Source organism: Notechis scutatus, chromosome 8 (genome assembly GCF_049901735.1).
Source record: "Notechis scutatus isolate UNSWTSFEM ecotype Mainland chromosome 8, rNotScu1.2, whole genome shotgun sequence".
In the NCBI taxonomy this organism is placed as follows: Eukaryota; Metazoa; Chordata; class Lepidosauria; order Squamata; family Elapidae; genus Notechis; species Notechis scutatus.
Genome location: NC_142016.1, coordinates 21,623,337 through 21,643,698, shown reverse-complemented (window position 1 = coordinate 21,643,698; position 20,362 = coordinate 21,623,337). Strand labels below are relative to the sequence as shown.

At 42.2% G+C, this 20,362-nt stretch overlaps 1 protein-coding gene across 1 annotated transcript; it reads left to right on the top strand.

The window, feature by feature from the left end:
• The first annotated feature begins 399 nt into the window (after positions 1–399).
• Positions 400–20,122, top strand: LOC113421146 (urokinase plasminogen activator surface receptor-like). The gene is made up of 9 exons (XM_026681393.2): positions 400–673; positions 8,687–9,133; positions 10,610–10,723; positions 11,715–11,750; positions 12,676–12,822; positions 14,025–14,162; positions 15,178–15,354; positions 16,132–16,263; positions 17,476–20,122. Exons 2-9 carry the CDS (start codon positions 9,052–9,054, stop codon positions 17,658–17,660), a joined length of 1,011 nt encoding a protein of 336 aa, XP_026537178.2. The 5' UTR covers positions 400–673; positions 8,687–9,051; the 3' UTR covers positions 17,661–20,122.
• Positions 20,123–20,362: the final 240 nt, after the last annotated feature.

Here is a 20,362-nt window from a genome sequence, read left to right as displayed (position 1 = left end):
AAAGCAGGTCAATGGGGTGGGGAGGGAATGGGGATTTTGCAGTATCCTTCCCCTGCCATGCCCACCAAGACACACCCACCAAGACACACCATGCCCACCAAGACACACCACGCCCACAGAACCGGTAGTAAAAATTTTTGAATCCCACCACTGATGCAGCTATATTTTTATGTACAAATAGGCACCGTGTGTAGCACACACAGCCAATAATCTCCTGTCTGTGTGATTACATTAATGGTATTAGTCTACGAAAGATTATAGAACAATAAAGGTGTTTATCTCACCAGTGGCAAAAAAGTCTTTCCTTCCCTCCACCTCCCCCGCCTCCTGCTGCAACTTCGAACGAAGAGAATCCTTGCTTGGGGAACAGCTGCAACCAGATGTCCTGGTTCATAAAGAGGCAGGGTAATTACAATAATGAAGGAGGTGCAGTCAACTCAGGGAGGGGCCTTTGATTTGCAGAAGGCAAGTAACAACTGGAAACCCTGCTAAATGTTCAGCGGGCAAGTTGTATTCACAGGTGAAGTTCTCTTCGTCTCCATGCCAACCATGGGAGCCCAGTTTGGGATTTCAAAGAAGGCATGAAAGAAAGGCCCTACAGAATGGTCAACTGACTGCCAGTTAGAAGAAAAGGGATTCTTGTAGGGACCCTGCCTCTCAACCTGCGTCCAAGGTAAGGTTTCTTAGATTGATACCTGAGCTGTTGCAATGTGCAGAAACATCTAAAGGAGACATTTTGACGTAATCTCAGAGGCATCTGTTAATGCTAGGAATCTCTCCCAACTTTATTTCCTGTATTTAATCAAGGAAGTGCCCCAAAACTTTTGAGGAGCAGGATAAACCACGTTCTGTAGTGGTCCACCTTGGAATTTCTCCTCTCCCCATATATGGTGGGTGATTCCAAGAGGACCTGAGGTCTCACTTCCTTGAATTGAGATGGGACCTCAACATATGCTCTGGGCTATCCTCAGTTGCACTCTTCAGGGGAAAATAGAAGTTGGTTTGCCATCACTGATCTTATTGAGGTCTTCCTGAGGACTCTTTTCTAGAAACCACACTTGGAAAAGGATGATTTTGTTGGCTTCAACCTGCCTCATAAAGTCTGTTTTTAAATCATGGAACGTTTGCTCCTTATAATATTAATTCTTCTTTCTCTCTTCCAGCTTTTCTCTTCTTTATTCTTGCTTTGTATTCATACATTGATGTAACCCCAAAGAATTGAGAGCATGTAGCTTTATATATATCAAATTTTCAATTTAATCATCAGAATAAATCAATGAAACAGTCAAGAGTCTCACCTCACCAATGGTTAGTTCAGCTTGCATCGCTGTTCTCAGCTAAGATTATTTCTCCTTTCTTGCTGAGAGGCAGGGAGGGAGGGAAGGAGGGAGGGAGAGAGAGAGAGAGAGAGAGAGAGAGAGAGAGAGAGATTAACAACAATTAATCATAATATGCCAGTACAAGAAGGTAGTAGGAAAGATGAGTGGTGGGAAAGATGAGAAGATGGCATAGATCAGAGGTCCCCAAACTTGGCAACTTTAAGACTTGTGGACTTCAACTCCAAGTATTCTCCAACCAGTTATGCTATGGGAGTTGAAGTCCGCAAGTCTTAAAGTTGCCAAGTTTGGGGACCCCTGGCATAGAAGGTAACTCTCATCCCCCTCAACCATTCTGGGGAGTCTTGAGCCACCCTGTGCAATGAGAAAATCTTGGCCTGGGGTACCATCCTTCAACTGTTGCCAGAAACAAAGAAATGTACGTCACTCCAGGATCCCTTGTTTTACGTTAGTTGTCGCAGGCTGGAACCTCAAACAGAGAGGGACTTTTAAGTATCAGAGAGAGCATGGATTTAGTACAACAGTAACTAAATTGTTTGGGGGCTGTGTTGTGCTTCACGGGTCACAAATTATTCAGGCATATTAATTTGGCGTTCAGCCAGGGCTACTCTCATGTCAAATCTTTGCATTTTTAAAACATTCCATTGCTCACCTTGACTAAGTCGTTTGCCTCTGGGCAAAGGTAACCAGGTGCAAATTTAAGAGCTTCCACCCTTGGATTTAATATTGTTATTTGTTGCTTCTGTGTTTTATGTGTATGTTTGTTTAAAATAGTAGATTTCCATGCTGCCAGGAATCAAAGGCTGTACCTGGGCAGGGTGAGCTGTTATCTCCATCTCTTGCACTATCCCCAACCTGGCACAATAGTGATGTAGGCACCTTGGGTGCGATCCCAAACATCTGGAGCACCACTGGAACACTATCGGCATTGACAAAAATCACTATCAGTCAATGGCAAAAGGCAGCTTTGCCTTCATCCTGTGAGGGTATCTTCAACATTATTAAACAGGAGCATCTGCCTATCCCAGATGCTTGGGAAGGACTCAAAACGAGGGATACAAATGCCAGATCCAGTCTAAACATCTGGCTGATGGCACAATGAACTATAAATCATAATTATTCCCAAGATGGACTGCCAACTTTTCAGCTGACTCAGAAGTGATGCCTTTTAAGAGCTGGTGATATATGAAAGCTAGTAGCCGATAATGTTAGATAGTCTTCACCGCTGATTTCTGCAGAGCGAGTCACTTCTAAAGAATTTGGTGATTTCCTTAGCAACTCTCTTCTCAGACTACCTACTATATAGCTCGTGTTTCTTCCAGGCTCTCATTCTCAGTACAAATTTGCTCCAGGTTGGTCCCATTTTCTCGAGTCCCAGGTGTTTGTTATCAATGAGGCCTGAAACAGCCGAATACAAAATTAAAAACAGTGTTACTGCAGACACTAACCAAACCCCTTTCAAAGGAAAATCGATTTATCCAGAGCATGACAGGGAACAGATCCATTCGCTTGCTTGTAGAATTCTCTCCTTGTTTAAAGGGAGAGAAACTTTTCCTAAACTGGGATATACTTACCACCGATTAAGCATTGCATGATGCAAATGGTAAATCGGAGATGCTCCAGGCTGAATTCCATTTTGCAGGAAAGCAAAACCATCGTTAAGCAAAGTCAACTCATTTATCCCTGGACCATCCCTTCGTTTACGGTTGGAGAAAAAAAAGGAAGAGGTCTCACTTATTCTCAAACAGGTTGACTGGGATTAGTTCAGACAATCTTATGTATTATAAGAGTTGCGGTGGCGCAGTGGTTAGAGTGCAGTACTGCAGGCTACTTCTGCTGACTGCTGGCTGCCTGCAATTTGGCAGATCAAATCTCACCAGGCTCAAGGTTGACTCAGTCTTCCATGTTTCCGAGGTTGGTAAAATGAGGACCCAGATTGTTGGCGGCAAGAGGCTGACTCTGTAAACTGCTTAGGGAGGGCTGTAAAAGCACTGTGAAGCGATATATATGTCTAAGTGCTATTGCTATAAGGAGGGATGATGTAAGATCATCCCTTCTAATAAAGCTGTATGATAATGGTATTGCTGTAAATCCCTGCCTGCACAGCATGGGTGCATATGTGTGTGTAAGGTGTAACGTGTGTAAGGTGCATATTTGTGTGTGTAAGGTATGGGATGTGTAAGGTGTGGGAAGTGTAAGGTGTGGGATAGCAATCACTCTGCTAAACAAATAATTCCCTCAACACTGTCCAACTATTTACAAAATCTGCACTACTATTGCTATTAATCTTCTCATCACTCCTTATCACCCATCCCCTCCCACTTGTGATTGTATGACTGTAACTTTGTTGCTTGTATACTTATGATTTATATGGACAGTTTCCTAGTATGATTTGATTGCTTATTGTACCCTATGACTATTATCAAGTGTTGTACCTGATGATTCTTGACTCTTGACGAATGTATCTTTTCTTTTATGTACACTGAGGGCATTTGCACCAAGACAAATTCCTTGTGTGTCCAACCCCACTTGGCCAATAAAGAATTCTCTTCTCTTCTCTTCTCTTCTCTTCTCTTCTCTTCTCTTCTCTTCTCTTCTCTTCTCTTCTCATTTCCATCCCATCCTATTCTATTTTCATTCCATATTCTATTCTATTCTATTCTATTCTATTCTATTCTATTCTATTCTATTCTATTCTATTCTATTCTATTCTATTCTATTCTACTCTACTCTACTCTACTCTACTCTACTCTACTCTACTCTACTCTACTCTACTCACATCCTGGACATAAACTGTTTCAACTCCTTCCCTCAAAACGACGCTATAGAGCACTGCACACCAGAACAACTAGACACAAGAACAGTTTTTTCCCAAAAGCCATCACTCTGCTAAACAAATAATTCCCTCAACACTGTTCAACTATTTACAAAGTGTACACACAAATTCCTTGTGTGTCCAATCACACTTGGCCAATAAAGTATTCTACTCTACTCTACTCTACTCTACTCTACTCTACTCTACTCTACTCTACTCTACTCTACTCTACTCTACTCTACTCTATTCTATTCTATTCTATTCTATTCTATTCTATTCTATTCTATTCTATTCTATTCTATTCTATTCTAGCAAGTGGTGTCAATGGAGGAATTTGCCAAACATGCGTCTCAAAGTATCCCTCAGTTTCCTTATATATTTAATTTTTCTTTTTGTATTATGCTAATTGGCTTAAACTGATTTTATCATGGTTTGCCACACACAGTCTCTTGTTTCAGATCAGTGGCCAATACAGGTAGTCCTCGACTTACAGCCACAACTGAGCCCAAAATTTCTGTGGTTAAGTAAGTTTTGCCCCATTGTGCGATCTTTCTTGCCAACGGCAGTTTAATGGAATCACCGCAGCTGATAAGTTAGTAACCCGGTTGTGGAGTGAATCTGGCTTCCCCTTTGACTTTGCTTGTCAGAAGGTCACAGAAGGGGATCACGTGACCCTCTGGAGACACAACAATGGTCATAAGTATGAGTCAGTTGCCAATTCTGATCACTTGATCACAGGGATGCTACAAAGGTAGCAAATGTGGGGAAACGGCTCTAAGTCACTTTTTTCCCAGTGCCGTTGTAACTTTGAACAGTTGCTAAATGTACGCCGAGGACCACCGCTACAATTTGAAAGAATAAAGAAAGACACAAATGTCAAAGGCTGGAGCTGTTGCTTGGAGCATCTGGCAGGTTTCTATCTAGAGACCAGCGGGTGGGGAGGCATCAAAGCGGACAAATATATGCTGTCAAAAACTGGCATGCATAGCTCTGTTTCTAACCCAGCAGGGGAATAGCGTACTGTCCTTAAGAAAAGAAGAACTGGCACAGGAGGTAATAGTGCCTGCTTTAAGATGAGAAAAAGGTTAGAGCGGGGGTGTCAAACTCGATTTCATCGAGGGCAGCATCAGGGTTGTGTCTGACCTTGGGGGGGTGAGGTGGGGTGTGGCCAGGGTGGGCACAGTGATGGCATTCAGCCAGTTCGCACCAGTTTGGGAGAACCGGTTGTTAACTTTCTGAGCAGTTTGGCGAACTGGTTGTTGGAAGAACTTATTAGGGCAGAGAACCACTTGTTAAATTATTGGAATCCTACCACTGGGTGGGTGTGGCCAGCTCGACCTCACTCCTTTTTTTAAAAAAAAATAATTTTTAAAAACAAAAATACAAATCTCTATTCACATTAACAGTGTTTGTGTCGTTATTAATACATACCTCTCCTTTTATGCATAAACATCAACTCTTATTTCTATCCTCCACCCATTTGTACCACCTACCCCAAACTGCATAACCGAGTCGTCTTTCCCTCTTAATTCCATTGTGAATTTATCCAGTTCCATACAATCCATTATTTTTTGTGTCAAGTCTTCTTTAGTTGGTATCTTTTCCTTCTTCCATCCTTGTGCGAAGGCTATTCTCGCCGCAGTTATGATATGTATAATGATGTATCGGATGACCTTGCTCAATTTCCCCTCAATTATTCCTAATAAGAATATTTCCAGTTCGAGTTCTAATTTGTGCTCTGTAATTTCTAATAACCATCTTTGTACCCTCATCCAATATTTTTTAATTTCCGGACACTGCCACCATATATGGAAGAATGTTCTTTCTTTGTGTTTACATTTCTAACATTCTGCTTTTGTGTTTGGATACATTTTGGCCTGTCTTGCTGGGGCTGGGTGCCATCTACAACCTGTCAGGGGCACCTATGGTGGTCTGAGCTCTCTGCCAGTGAAAATGGGCTCCTGAGCTCCATTTTTGGCTAGAGCGGCCTCCTTCAAGCCTCTGCCAGTGAAAACGGAGCTCTGAGCTCTGTTTTCACTGGCAGAGGCTTGCAGGAGGCTGTGGTAGCCGAAAACGGAGCTCAGGAGCCCATTTGCACTGACACAGAGCTCAGGGCGGTCCTTCTCTATTTCCAGGGCAGCCCCATGGGCCAGATCTGTCCCACGGGCCTTGAGTTTGACATCCCTGGGTTAGATTAATGCATGCCATGAGCTAGAAACAGAGTCAAAACCTCCTGCTCTAGATGCAAAGGGGAGCATCTCCTTTGATCCTGGCAGAGAAGAGAGAATTTGGGCAAATGGATTTTTCCCCCCTCCGCCGTGCACCAGAGTGACAGGGCGAGCTAACCCCTGCTGAAATTGCACCTCCTCCATATTTAGAAGTTCTGCCTCTATTGCATCTGATCTCCCAACTCAGGGAGCTGGACATCAGAACAACCCATCCTGGCAGAAAGGATAAAATATTATTTACTGTAGCAAGGAGTTCCTCTGGCAACAACCCATCTGCGGCCAAGGAGGCACATAGGAGGGTGGTGGTGATGAGCTCTGGAGTTGCTTTTGTTGTCTTGTTTCTCACTTCTCCAGTCGGTCCCGTTCTCCGGCTTGGCTTGGTACAGTGTACACTCCTAGTTCTTTGAGTCTCGGTCGCATCAGATTTAGGCAGCCAGCTTGGTCTAAAACCTGCTTGGCAGCTCCAGGAGGAAAGCAGCGGGTGATGCAACCAACCCACCCATTACTAAGGTGGTGCCCGAGACCAAAATCTGTTACCCTTCATCACTGATTACTTTGGAGAAGAATTTGAGGACTGATAGTGACTGGGAACCGAGGTAATAGAGGCAGAATAAGATTCAGGCACAGCGGGAGTGAACACCTTTCAAACTGTAGGATTGCTGAAAACTAGCCTGCGCACGGCAGGGAATAGATGTAATTAATTAATCAGAATAGAGATGAAAGGGACCTTAGAGGTCTTCTAGTCCAACTCCCAGCCATTTGAGATAAATGGCCGTCCAGTCTCTTCTGGAAAGCCTCCAGTGATGAAAGCACCCACATATTCTGAAGGCAAATCTGATTAATTGTCCTCCCTGTTAGGAGGTTTCTGCTTCATTCCAGGTTGCTTCTCTCCTTGAGTAGTTTCCATCCATTGTTTCTGGTCCTGCCTTCTGGTGCTTTGGAAAATACTATAAGTTGATCCCGTCCGTTTTGTGGTCCACGTCTTTGACCCACTTGAAGGACAGAACGATTCGGCACGAAATGCTGGTATTAAACCTTGTAAGCTGAGTCGTTCAGTGGCTATTTGCAGAATTTACACATTGCATTTGCAGAATGTACACATTGCATTTTCAGAATTCCTATTTTTGGGTAGTACAAACATATAGAGAGTCAGTTTGGTGTGGTGGTTAAGGTGCTGCTGGCCTAGGAACCAGGAGACTTGTGAGTTCTAGTGCTGCCTTAGTCATGGAAGATGGCTGGAGGACTTTGGGTTAATCACCTGGAGACAGTGAATTCTAGTCCCACCATAGGCATAAAAGTCAACTGTGAGTGACTTTGGGCCAGTCATTCTCTCTCAGCCCAACCTACCTCACAGGGTTGTTGTTGTGGGGGAAAATAGGAGGAGGAAGGAGTACTAGGTATGTTTGCTGCCTTATTTATGAAGGGAGAATAAAATAATATAATAAATGTAACCACGGTATCATCTTTTAGAAAACACTTTGGAAGCAGGTGCATAAATTTGCAGAGTGGAAAAATTTGTTTGCCAAAAGTTACAGAAAGCACGCCTTGAATGGGTTCAGCCTCTGGTTTATTTTTATGACCCACAACTTTAGAAATATCTTTCTGGTATCCGAGGTCATGTTTTGCTTCGTTGCTCATGAGGCTTTTCCATTACTAGCAAAGTTTCCTTCCCCTACATAGCATTGCCCAATTTCTCCCGGTTGTAAAGAATGTCAGGTAGCACCTTGGAGAATATATTATTTTAATGAAATGTCAATGACAGCCAAGCATCTTAATTTATTTTTTTTACAACTGCACAATTACAGAGCTAAGTATTGTATTTAGAATAAGTATTCATCCAGTGGTTAGAATGCAGTATTGCAGGCTAATTCTGCCAACTGCCAGGAGTTCGATCCTGACTGGCTCAAACTTTGACTAAGCCTTTCATCCCTCTGATGTCGGTAAAATGAGGACCCAGATTGTTTGGGGGCAAGATGCTGACTCTGTAAACTGCTTAGAGAAGGCTGTAAAGCACTGGGAAGTGGTATATAAGACTAAGTGCTATTGCCTATTGCTATTTTTACTCCCTGAAATGGAAATCTTTGCAGCTGGAGGAAGTTACAAACCATCATTTTCAAAGCAAAATGAAAATATCTGGAAGATATTTTTTTTCCAGAGATATGGAAATGCCGCTGGTTTGATGTGGCATTCTCTTGATCAATGAAAATTCTAGTCCCGGTGACCGATACAAATTCGATCTTGCATCATTATCCTGGGACACGTATATTTGCCTTCCTTCGTAATGAAAATTCTTGTCTTCTTTACAGGTGATTGATGGTTACTCCAGAGGTGGAAGGAAAACTGCCCTGAGCATATTTCTAGAATCTGAACTCTGCATTGCAAAAATCAGAACATACCACAAATAAGCCCTAAATCGTCACCGTCAACAAAATTGCACACATGCTGTCAGTTGGTTAATATTGCTACTGTTGACCAACTCAACCCCACTGAATGCTGTCAAACTTCTCAAGAAGAACAGAGAACATTTTTTTCATCCTTTTTTTTTTCAGACAAACATGGCATCTGTGGATAGTAGATTGCCTCATTTTTCTCTTGCCTGTTGAGCAAGTTTATAAATCAAATCTTGCCTGATTGTTTATTCCACCAACTCTTACTACAAAGTGTCCAACATATGAGGAAGATGGCAGGGTGGGAAGAATACTTCAGGACCCTGCTGGTGACTGTCACATTTGGCTTTTGTCTGTTGGGTGCAGGTAAGAATGAACCGGTTGGGATGGGTGAGCTTCTCAGTGGGATGAAAGAGAACCATGTACTGTTCAGGGAAGAGGTTCTGTTGATGTCCTTCAAGATCAGAGGTCTCCAAACTTGGCAACTTTAAGACTTGTGGACTTCAACTCCCAGAATTCTCCAGCTATGCTGGCTGGAGAATTCTGGGAGCTGAAGTCCACAAGTCTTAAAGTTAGATAGATAGAATGATAGAATGATAGATAGATAGATAGATAGAATGATAGATAGATAGATAGATAGATAGATAGATAGATAGATAGATAGATAGATAGATGATAGATAGATAGAGATGATAGATAGATAGATAGATAGATAGATAGATAGATAGATAGATAGATAGATAGATAGATAGATAGATAGATAGATAGATAGATAGATAGATAGATAGATGGATGATAGAATTCTTTATTGGCCAAGTTTCCAAGTTTGGGGACTCCTGTTCAAGATTTAGACTAGAAGGAAATGGACACAGGGAAAAATATTGGCTTTCTCCTGATTTTGAGCCCCACATTTCCTCTTTATGGGTCTACACAATGTAAATATTTAGCAGAAGCAGTTACATAAATAATCCCCATAAAACCCAGAAGGACAAAAGTGAGAAAACTGTGAACCTCAAGGATTGGTGAAACTCCAGGGTAGCAAGCATAGCTCCAGTTATGTTTAAACTGTTTTTTGGTGGGGAGTAGTTTAGTAAGTAGTTTGTATGAATCAGCTACTTACTAGCCAGTAAGTAAGTGTCATTCAATCTCTTAACTGTGCAACTCTAAAACAACAACAACAAAAATGACCCCACCACCAGTTAATTTTGTAATCAGCTTAAAGTCTGTTGTGTCAGCATAGCCAGCTAGTTCTAATTATCTCCCCTTGAAATGAATGTGATATAAATTAACCACAGTGAGTGGTTGATTGATTTGAGAGGTGTTTCTCCTAATTAAGTTGGAAGGTCATGACAAACAATTATGAAATGCAATTTAAAAAAGAAAACAGGTAATGGGAAATTCTCAATCATGCGATATAGGTGACAGGTTAAATTGAAATGGCTTTTGGTACGTAAAAATTCAAATTAAGAAAAAAAAAAACCACACATACAAGATGCATTTCATGTTTACCTGAAGAAGAGCTTTGTGTGTGTTAGGCAGTGGCCAAAACACTTGACAGGTGGCTTTCAAAATGTTACTTTCAGATGCAAGAAACCACTTGTGAATAACGAAACTCAGTAACTTTATCATCTACCAGCTATGTTACAAGAATCTTATCAGACTGCTTGTCTTTCCCTGGGAATAGCCAGATAAGGTTTCAGAGGTCTTGAGGGAAATCAGGCTTCTGTTGCTTGTTATGGCACAAGGATTCCAAGCTAGGCCCTCGCTTGACTCCTCCTTCCAGGTTGGCTGACAATTTCCCAACAGTTATTTCCATTTGCATATTGTTTTCCTTCTCTATAGTGAATGGCCTGCGGTGCTATCAGTGTGTGGGGATGTTCCATGAATGTGTCCAATCAGAGCAATTGTGTACACCAAGGGATCGTTCCTGCTTCTCATCTACCATCAAACTTTTCTGTAAGGAGATTCCCCCAATTTTATGTGCCTACTATGATACTTATTTACTTCAATTATATCCACCTTTCCATTCAAAATGGACCGTTTTTGTCTGTTTGCAAGAAGTACAGGCTAATGGCCCAATGCTTTCCACAGAGAGGGGATGGACCTAAAATTTGTTAGCAGTTAACAAACAATTTTAAAAAAATATTAGAAAACAAACATAATGTCTCCCAGAGCTCTAAAACTGCCAAAGGTTGCTGTCTTGCAAGGAGTCGTGTCTGGAACACTTGTGGGTGATCTCAAGACCTCTCCTTGACCATAGAGGTTTCAAAGAACCAGTCTAATCACTGGGTCTTCTGTCCACTGCTGGACTGCATGGAGACACCTTCGGTCTATCATTTTGTCTTTCAGAAGTCCTCACCCTGGTTTCTTCTGAATACTTCTCTGATGCAGAGTCTCCTCAAACTGATGGAAGTTGTATATTCCTTTTTTGGTCAATCCCTGGAAACTGGCAAAACTTTAGTGCATTTTTCCTGGAGAGATGAAGAAGAGGGTGGCTTTTCTTGTCAACAGTGATTGCTTTTGGAGATGGTTGGGCTTTTGAAAGCAACTTATTTAATGGACCCTTCTCCAAGAAAGCAAAATGGCTGGAGGATTCAGGACCTCTTACAGCCAGGGAGTCCCTCCAGCATAATATGGCTGTTTCACCATCCCATGCGAGGGCTAGTCAGGTATTATATAACCAAGGGATGGGGTACCATATAGCTTTCCACATGCATTTCATTTGAGCCCTAATATTCTTAGTCACGTGCAGCAATGATTGATTGGATCTGAGAGCCAAACAACACCCGGAGAACTGCAGTTTCCCCAATCTGGTATCCTTCCCATATGTTGATTCCTAGAATTTTTAGCTCAACTTGGCCAATTTGGGAATATTTACAATATCTGAATTCTGAGTATGACAAACTCCTACATCCATCACTGACCTTTTGGCCCCATTCTTTTCCAGATTCAAACAACTATACGGGAGTATTTTTGCTTCCAGGTAAGTTGGATGGCAATCATTAATTTTTTTTTTTTTTTGATCCAGAAAAACAAGTTTGAACCTGAATCGGGAAATTTTTAATTTTAAAAACACCAATCCGTACGTTGATTGATTGTGACTATTTAACCATGAGGCTGGAGTCCCCTCTACACATGGTCACAAGCAACTTTCTCAATTTATTTCATATGAGAGGAAGATGGGCTAGAACCAAAAATAACCCCATTCAAGGACAAAAGAACACAGACTGAATTTCTATGAAGCCACATAAAACTTCAATGATTTGGTTAAATATGTATGAAAATAGTAATTTTTGTGCTTTATTTATAAGTAATAAATATCTAGAGAATAATAAAATGTAGAGAAAAGTGAATGTATTTTGAGGCAGAAAAATCAAAGTTAGTGGCATCAATTCTATAGAAATTATATGTGGCTGACTTTAGCTCATCTTCTGCTATCTTTGCCTTCAACCCTCATGTTCAGCTTGGATTTTCAGGATTATTTATTTATTTATTTATTTGATTTGATTTGCCAATTGTTTACAAGATAATAAGTATAAGTGTATACATAGTTGTGAATACATAAAATGGGTACATATAAGAAAAATAAAAGAAGAATAAGAGAAACAATAGGAGAGGGACGGTAGGCACGTTGGTGCGCTTATGCACGCCCCCTACAGACCTCTTAGGAAAGGGGTGAGGTCAATAGTAGACAGTCTAAGGTTAAAGTTTTTGGGGTTTGGGGAAGAAACTACAGAGTCGGGTAGAGTATTCCAGACATTGACCACTCTATTGCTGAAGTCATATTCATATTATGGTTTGTTAATCAAATTATATCGGCCCAATTCACATAACTCTAAGCCTGTACAATGGAATGGCTTCAACTGATTTTCTTGGACTACTTAAGCCCATGTATTTCCAAACCTCAGATTTAGAAATCGCTGAGTATGTGATGAAAGGCTGTTCAGGGGAAGGCGTATCCAATCGCACAGCTAACGTCTATTCAGAAGACGATCATGAAGTACACAACACGTATTACTGTGACTCTAACCTCTGCAACATCCGATTCACAGGTGGTAAGTACAGCATTTAGAACATCAACCTGTTGAGCAAGTGAGAACTGTAAGAACCAATAAGAACCAATGTGATGTAATATTTAAGGTGTTGGACTAGGGAACCAATCCAATGCCCCTTCCAGCTTTGCTATTCTATGATTATAGGACTTGGGTTGTCTTAAATATTAGTCTACTCTCAGCCATGGAAGCTCAGTAAGTGTTTTTGGGCCGATGTCTCAGCCCAATCTATCTCACAGTATTATTATGGAGAAAAATGGGGGCAGGAGGAGAAGGTGTCCTCCCAGTTCCCAACTCTTTGAAGCAAGGAAGAGAACATAGAGTTACTGAAGCTTGGTTCTGCCTGATAGAAATGCATTAAAGCTGAAGAGTTTTAGCTTTTCTGAAGCGCAAAGTGATTTTTGGATACTTCGCTGGTTAGCAAAAGGCTTCCAAAACCAAATCAAAGGGCTGGTTCTACCTTGTAAAACTCTGCAGGCTGAAGTTCTAGGATAGCTTAAAACAAACTTCTTGCAGATGAATTCCATTCATCTTATGTGATTCCCTAGGGAGGAGATGCTTAAAGTTCTGGTCCTTCAAGAGGTGAAGAAAACATGGACTTGAAGGCGGATTTTCTCTGTGGTGTAGTTGTGATGTCTATGGAGATTCTCAGTCCTCCAGGTCATGGTTGTCCCAAAAGTGCTTTTTCAGAAGGCAACTGGACTTTCTTGATTTTCTTTGAAGACGTTTCACTTCTCATCCAAGAAGCTTTTTCAACTCTGACTGGATGGTGGGGAATGGAAGGATTTATATTCCTTGCAGACAGCTGGTCATTTGCATCATTTTAGAGGGTCACTGAGACCATTTGGAGATTCATCTGTGCCCTCAGGGTCACCTGAGGAGTGCCAATGGGTGTGGAGCCTTCTTGACTCCAAAGAAAAACAAGAAAGTCCAGTTGCCTCCTGAAAAAGCCCCTTTGGGACTTAGTGGTGGTGGTTCACCAATTTTTAATAGAGGTACGATGTTATGAACTGGAATGTGTATTTTTAGGCATATTGACAGGTTTTGTTTTTTTTTGTATTTTCTGATACCATGTTTGATTTTTGATGTATGTAAAAGTCCTGAAATGTGGGGTAGGCACATTATATATACAAGTGCAATAATGAAAGAAATATATTTTTTAAGAACCAGTGGCCAAGCGATATCCTTCCCTTCTATTTCCCCAGCTCCAGCCAGCTCTATTCAAGCAGCCAATGGCATGGAGTGCTACAGCTGTTTTGATCGTGGCACAGGAGACTGTGCTGAAGGAAATGCTACTCGGGTCAAATGTTTGGGAGATATGAATCAGTGCATGGATTTTACTGGTAAACCGAGATCTTTCTTGAATACGTTTGGGAATGGTGCTTAAAGGGATTGCAGAACTGCTGAGTGCAGATAGAGGAAATATTGTATCTATGATCTTTCTACACATCTATCTGAAAGGTGAACACAGATTAGCAAGTAAGATTTTCCATGAGCTGGACGTGAATAAACTAGACAGCACAGTGCAATTCAGAAGAAGCTGAAGGAACAACGGTTAGAGAAATAGCAGGAGAGGCAACGAGTGGAAATTATAAAAGAGAGAGAGAGAGAGAGAGAGAGAGAGAAAGAGAAAGAGAAAGAGAGAGAGAGAGAGAGAGAGAGAGAGAGAGAGAGAGAGAGAGAGAGATGCACCACAGTCAAGAGAAGAGTACAAAGCAGCTTTCTCCTAAGACATCCCGAGTACCATCAATGTGGACTTCAACTCCTAAACTTTTCAGTAATGACTAGGCTATCTGGCAAATTCTGGAGATTCCAGAAGTCGAAGTCCACATTTCTGGAGGCTACTCAAATTGGGCAAGGCTGGCCTACAGAGTTGGCAAAATCTGAACTCTCCCTCTTGACAAGTTGTCATTTAATGACCCCGTAATCCCTTACGAGGTGGAGTCGGGGCAACTGAATGAAGCTGAGTGTTTACAGGCTGGATGCCCTTCCTGTCACCAATGTGGAGTTTTGTTCAGCAGATATACTCTCAGTGTGCCCAGGGAGAGAAATAATCTGCCTCTACCTAGGATCGAAATCACAGCCTCCCGATTCTGAGGTGAGAGCTCCACCTCTAGGCCACCCCACCCCTCGACTCTCTCTCTTGACATGATATAAAGAAATTATGAATGGGGAACATGTAGGATTCAGGATCTGACTGAACCATAAATTCCAACTTTGCTAATCACCAGGCCAGCCCATCACTTCTGAGAGTTGTAACTCAGGAACAGCCTCATCTCTGAATTAGACAATGTAGATATAAGGTCCCCCTGCCTACAGCCTGATGCATTGTGTTCCCACATGTTCTTTGATTCCTAGTGATCAATGGTGCCTGGAAAATGACGTATCGGACATGTGCCCTGGAAACCTTGTGCCGCCGGCAATATATGATGCCAGAACTCTCGGGGAGACTGGAAATAAGCTGCTGTTCTACACCTCTCTGTAATGATGGGCGACCTGGCCTTAAAAGCATCTGCAGCCATTTCTCAGAACAAGGTAGCTTTCTTGTTACCCATCAGGAAAAGTACCGTGAGACATGAGTTGGTGTCAAGCAACGGGGAAATCAGGAGATTCAGGCAGTTCAAATGAGTATAAAGATTTACTCAATTCACTTTCTGAAGTGGTGCTAAGGCTGTCAACTCGTAAATCATTCCTATGCCTGTTTCCGAGTTGCCATAAGAAGGAAGTGGGGAGGAAAGGTCTGAGGGAGCAGTTCGGGCAGGTGAAGGCCAGAAGCACATTCCACGCTTATCTTGCAGAGATTGTAGCCTAGGCTACCAGATCTTCTGCCCCGAAAATCCTTCATTGGAGAGTTAATTGATGACACCCAGCCTGCGTTTCCTTGGAGAATCTGATTTATGACACACCCAGGGGGGTGGGGGAAAACAGGGTCATAGGTTACATGTCTCAGGCTTCCTATGAGTTAGTGCTGGACATGTTGCTCCTAATAAATCTTTTGGATTTTGAAGCTTGGAGGGAGGCTCATGATTTAATTAGGGCAATCATCGGAACCCTGACAAATGCCTCTACATCAGCACCCCTCCATCCTTTTGGGCACCAGGTTTCGTAGAGAGAAGTTTTTCCACAGACTGGAGGAGCTTTGGTTTTGTGTGCTGCCTGCATCCCATGGATGGGGCTTTGTTTGTTTGTGTGGCCCGGTTTCTGGCATGCCACGGACTGCTGCTGGTTCACGGACCGGGGGGTTGGGGACCTTGGCTACACATGATAGATTGACTGATGGATTGATTGACTGACGGATGGATTGCTCTCCAGGAGTCAAGGAGAAGCCTGAGAATGGATTGGAATGTGCCAGTTGCTGTGATTTAGGCCAAGGTGAATGTGCCCATGGAAACTGGACTCATGTCAAGTGTGTTGGGGAGCAGATCAAGTGTGTAAATGTCACAGGTGAGTTGTGTGAGCATATACGTAGGTGGGTAATGGGTTAAATTGGAGCTGCGCCCACAATTTTCTTCCCCGAAGGGAAAAATGGGATGCAAAATAATAGTATTTTCTCTATCTCTATCTCTATCCCTCTCTCTGTCTCTATCTCTGTCTCTGTCTCTATTTATTTATTTATTGTTTATTTGTTTGTTTGTCAAACATGTACAAGATAACAAGTATAGGTATGAACATAAACATGAACAAAGGAAGTAAATACAGATAAATGGGGACAGTAAGACAGGGACGGTAAGCACGCTGGTGTGCTTGTGCACACCCCCTGTAAGGACCTCTTAAGAATGGGGTGAGCTCCGTGGTAGACAGTTTGAGATCTCTGAAACTGCATCTGTATCTGTATCAGTATCTGTCTATCTTAACTTTTAAAGAAGATATCAGGAATTAATATTTAGAATAAAAATGAAAAAGGGAAAGAGATAAGAAAAAAAGACAAAGCTAAAATTGCAGAAAGAAGAGAAAGAAAAATAAATAAAGAAGTGACTTCTGATTTTCCTCAACAACAGTTATAAGTAAATTAACTTCTTACCAGAGGTGGTATTCAGTAGATTCTGACTGGTTCTGGAGAACCGGTAGCAGAAATTTTGAGTAGTTCAGAGAATTGGCAAATACCACCTCTGACTCTCTGCCAACCTCATCTATTCTCTGCCTCCGGAGTCCCAGCTGATCGGCTGGGTCTTCTTTGGTTGCCCTGCGCAGGAGAACAGAGCTGGAAAGCTGGTTGGCAGGCTGAGGAGGGAATGGACATTTTGCAGTATCCTTCTCCTGCCACTCCCACCAAGCCCACAGAACTGGTAGTAAAAAATTTTTTGAATCCCACCATTGCTTCTTACTCTATGATTGGTATAATGTGTAAATACCAAATACTGCTCTTTGAACCAACTATAGCATCTCAATGGTCTTTAAAGGTAACTCTATTAGTGTGTCGCAGTAATCTAGAGAGGTAGTAAGAAGGGTGTGAGTTACTATAGGAAGGTCTCTTCCCCTCCCCCAACATCCAGGTAGGGCTTCAACTGGCTCACCAGCCAAAGTCACTAGTCCCTTCGCATTTTGCTCCCCACTCCTTCTCCTCTCCACCTTCTCACCTTTAGCTCCACCATCAGTAATTTCTTCTTGCAGTCACTTTCAGACATTCGGTGTTACAGCTGTATTTGTTTTCTCTAGAGAAAGGCCATACATTGATGCGTGGCTGTAGCTTGGAGAAGCTTTGTTGGGAGAAACCACAGTTGCTGGGCCTGGACCGAAATTCTTCTATCAACTGCTGCTCCAGCTCTCTCTGCAACAGAAGTAGGGCCCCAACTGGAGAGGCTGCCTTGGTCCTTTTGCTCCTGCTTTTCTGGCTCCTTTGATAAAAAGTCTGGAGTGTTCAAATTTCAAGGAAGCCAAAAGAAGCTGGAGAACAGAGAGCCCAGCATCACAAGGACTGATGTACTATGGCCACCTACTGTCCCTCTTGCCTCACAGCATCCAACATGACAAGTGTTGCACACAAGGTGGTTTTAATTACTCCAGCCTACATGACAATGCTCTCTGTGATTCTCTCCACTGTCTTTAAGTAGGAAGCTTGAAAGAAACAGGTTTAGCGTCCTACGCAAGAAAGAGGGTTCAGTTTATGAGCTAAGGTGAGGGTGGCATTTGGGGCAGAAGTTACAGTCTTGAAATATTATCGGCCTCTCCCTGCCTTGCAGTTTCTTGAGGCTAACTCCTGCCAAAGGACCCTTTGCTTCCTTTCCTTCATGGGGTGAAAAAGGGGTGGTTTTCCTTGCCCTTTTAGCATCAGCTGCAGGGTACGGCACCATGGGTATTAGTTACGCAAGACTTTTAGGTTGGCTCTCATGCCAAAATGGAAATTGATGGTTTGCATAAACAAAAAATCTCTAACTGGTATGATTTCCTTGTTGCTAGAGAGAGCCAATTTTCACCAGGAGGGTAAGAATCATCTCAAAACATAGCCACTGCAATGTCCCTTGTGCTATTGACTGTTTTCTGGGGGACATGGTCCTCCAGCGAGGGGAGTGGTGTGGTGACCTAGAGGTGGAGCTCTCGTCTCACTATCAGGAGGCTGTAAGTTCGATCCTAGGTAGAGGCAGATATCTCTCTCTCTGGGTCCACGCTGAGAATATATCTGCTGAACAAAACTCCGCACTGGTGACAGGAAGAGCATCTGGCCATTAAAATACTCTGCTAGCTCCATTCAGTTGTCCCAGACTCCACCCCATAAAGGATTATGGGGTCATTAAATGATAATGACAATGGTGGTCCTCCAGTGAGGAACAAGAGATTGCTCTCCCTGCCCTGCCTGTGGACTTCAAGATCCATGGACTTTATGATCCTGCGTCTTCATCCAGAATTGTCCAGTGGAGTTTCCTTCAGGCTTCAAAAGACATCAAACGGGGGGGAAGGCTGTTCCAAAACATGTTGTGCGCACCGAGCTGATGGTGATTTTAGCCAACCTCGTTGCAAGGAATCAAATCACACTCCTTGGATTTTACTGCACAAACACCGATCGGATCTACCTCCTTTCATTCTGCTAAGAAAACTAGAATCAAGGATCGCTCTAAGCTGCCCAGAGTCACTTGGATGGCGAGATGGGCAGCGTATAAAACGTAATAAACAAAAATATGTAAAGATGGGTCAATCAATGCATAGCCATGGCAGAACCTGTTCTTTGACTTGTAGAGGCTGACTAATGGTTATGGGTTTGGCCTTTTTTCCTTCGGTGTAGAAACCTGCCAATGTCCTTGAATTCCTAGCCTGCAAAAGGATGTTCAGGAACCTTCAATATGAGGGATGCAGGGGAGACAAAAGATAATTCAAAAGACATGTTATTAAATTAAAGAAAACACAGTTTGCAGGGCTGTTGTGTTCTGAGGTGTGAGTCTTTCTGTAAAATGGCATTTTGGAGAATTCCATAGCTCTGGAACCTTTTGCAGGAAATCGTTTTGGGGGAGACAAAGGCACCCATGAGCCCACCTCTGCCCAAGACTTCCCCCCCCCAATGCTCCAGATTTTGGAACTAGCATAAGGATATTGTATCCTAAGAAGTGTAATCTGAGTATCAAGAAATGCACGAGGTCCTCAAAAGTCTTGGATGGGGCTCTTAAGAGACAGTCAAAAGTTGTGGTTAGCTATGCTCCTTACCCTGACGGAAGGGAAAAATTAATAAACACATGACCAAGGAGTAATCATATGGATTAATGTTAATGAAAGCCACATACAAATGAATTGAAATCATGTTTAATTTTGATTCTCCGTTATTTTGAGAAGGGCAGTTCCTAGGATGCTGCAACTGAATGGAATTCTCATTCCATAAGAAATTTCAGGTTCTTTTTTTGTGGAATGCAGGTGTGGGAAGGAAAAAAGGACTGTCCCTGGGAACAAAACAGTAATCTTTATGAGACACCCAAGCTCAGAGTGCACCAAGGACCCCTCGTTTCAACCCGGGCTACAAATATTCTCCTTTATTGCCAATTTCTATTTCATTTAGGCACTAAATAACAGTTATGCCTGGTCTATTCAAATCCTATTTCGCTCCATTAGCTGAGTTCAGAGAACAAATTTAACCTGTTCCCCATTGATTTAGCCAAAGTTTCTGAACGTTGATCTGACTGGTAGCACACAATCTGACTACAGATAAGGATAGCAGTTATATAGAAGTATGCTGGAAATAGTTGACAGATTAGGAGCAGGTAGCCAATCTTGGTAGAACATCACTGCTCTCTTGTGGTAAATGAAAGGAATTGTGAGGAGAAGACAACCAACTATTATTTTTCTTTCTTTCTTTCAACAGCGTTTTGACATCTACAACTCTTATTATTTATTTATTTATTTATTTTATTTATTTGATTTGCCAATTGTTTACAAGATAATAAGTATAAATGTATACATAGTTGTGAATACATGAAATGGTTACATATAAGAAAAATAAAAGAATAAGAGAAACAATAGGACAGGGACGGTAGGCACGTTGGTGCGCTTATGCACGCCCCTATCTTATAAGTCTTAATATATTTAATATACATTCACCAATAACTGTTATCTCTATCTATAG

Bases quoted from the DNA above. Each gene is read 5' to 3' on its own strand.
- LOC113421146 (XM_026681393.2), top strand. From the start codon at position 9,052: ATGAGGAAGATGGCAGGGTGGGAAGAATACTTCAGGACCCTGCTGGTG. The intron at 12,823-14,024 runs GTAAGTACAGCA...CTATTTCCCCAG, and splicing joins CAACATCCGATTCACAGGTG to CTCCAGCCAGCTCTATTCAA. The intron at 14,163-15,177 runs GTAAACCGAGAT...TTTGATTCCTAG, and splicing joins TCAGTGCATGGATTTTACTG to TGATCAATGGTGCCTGGAAA.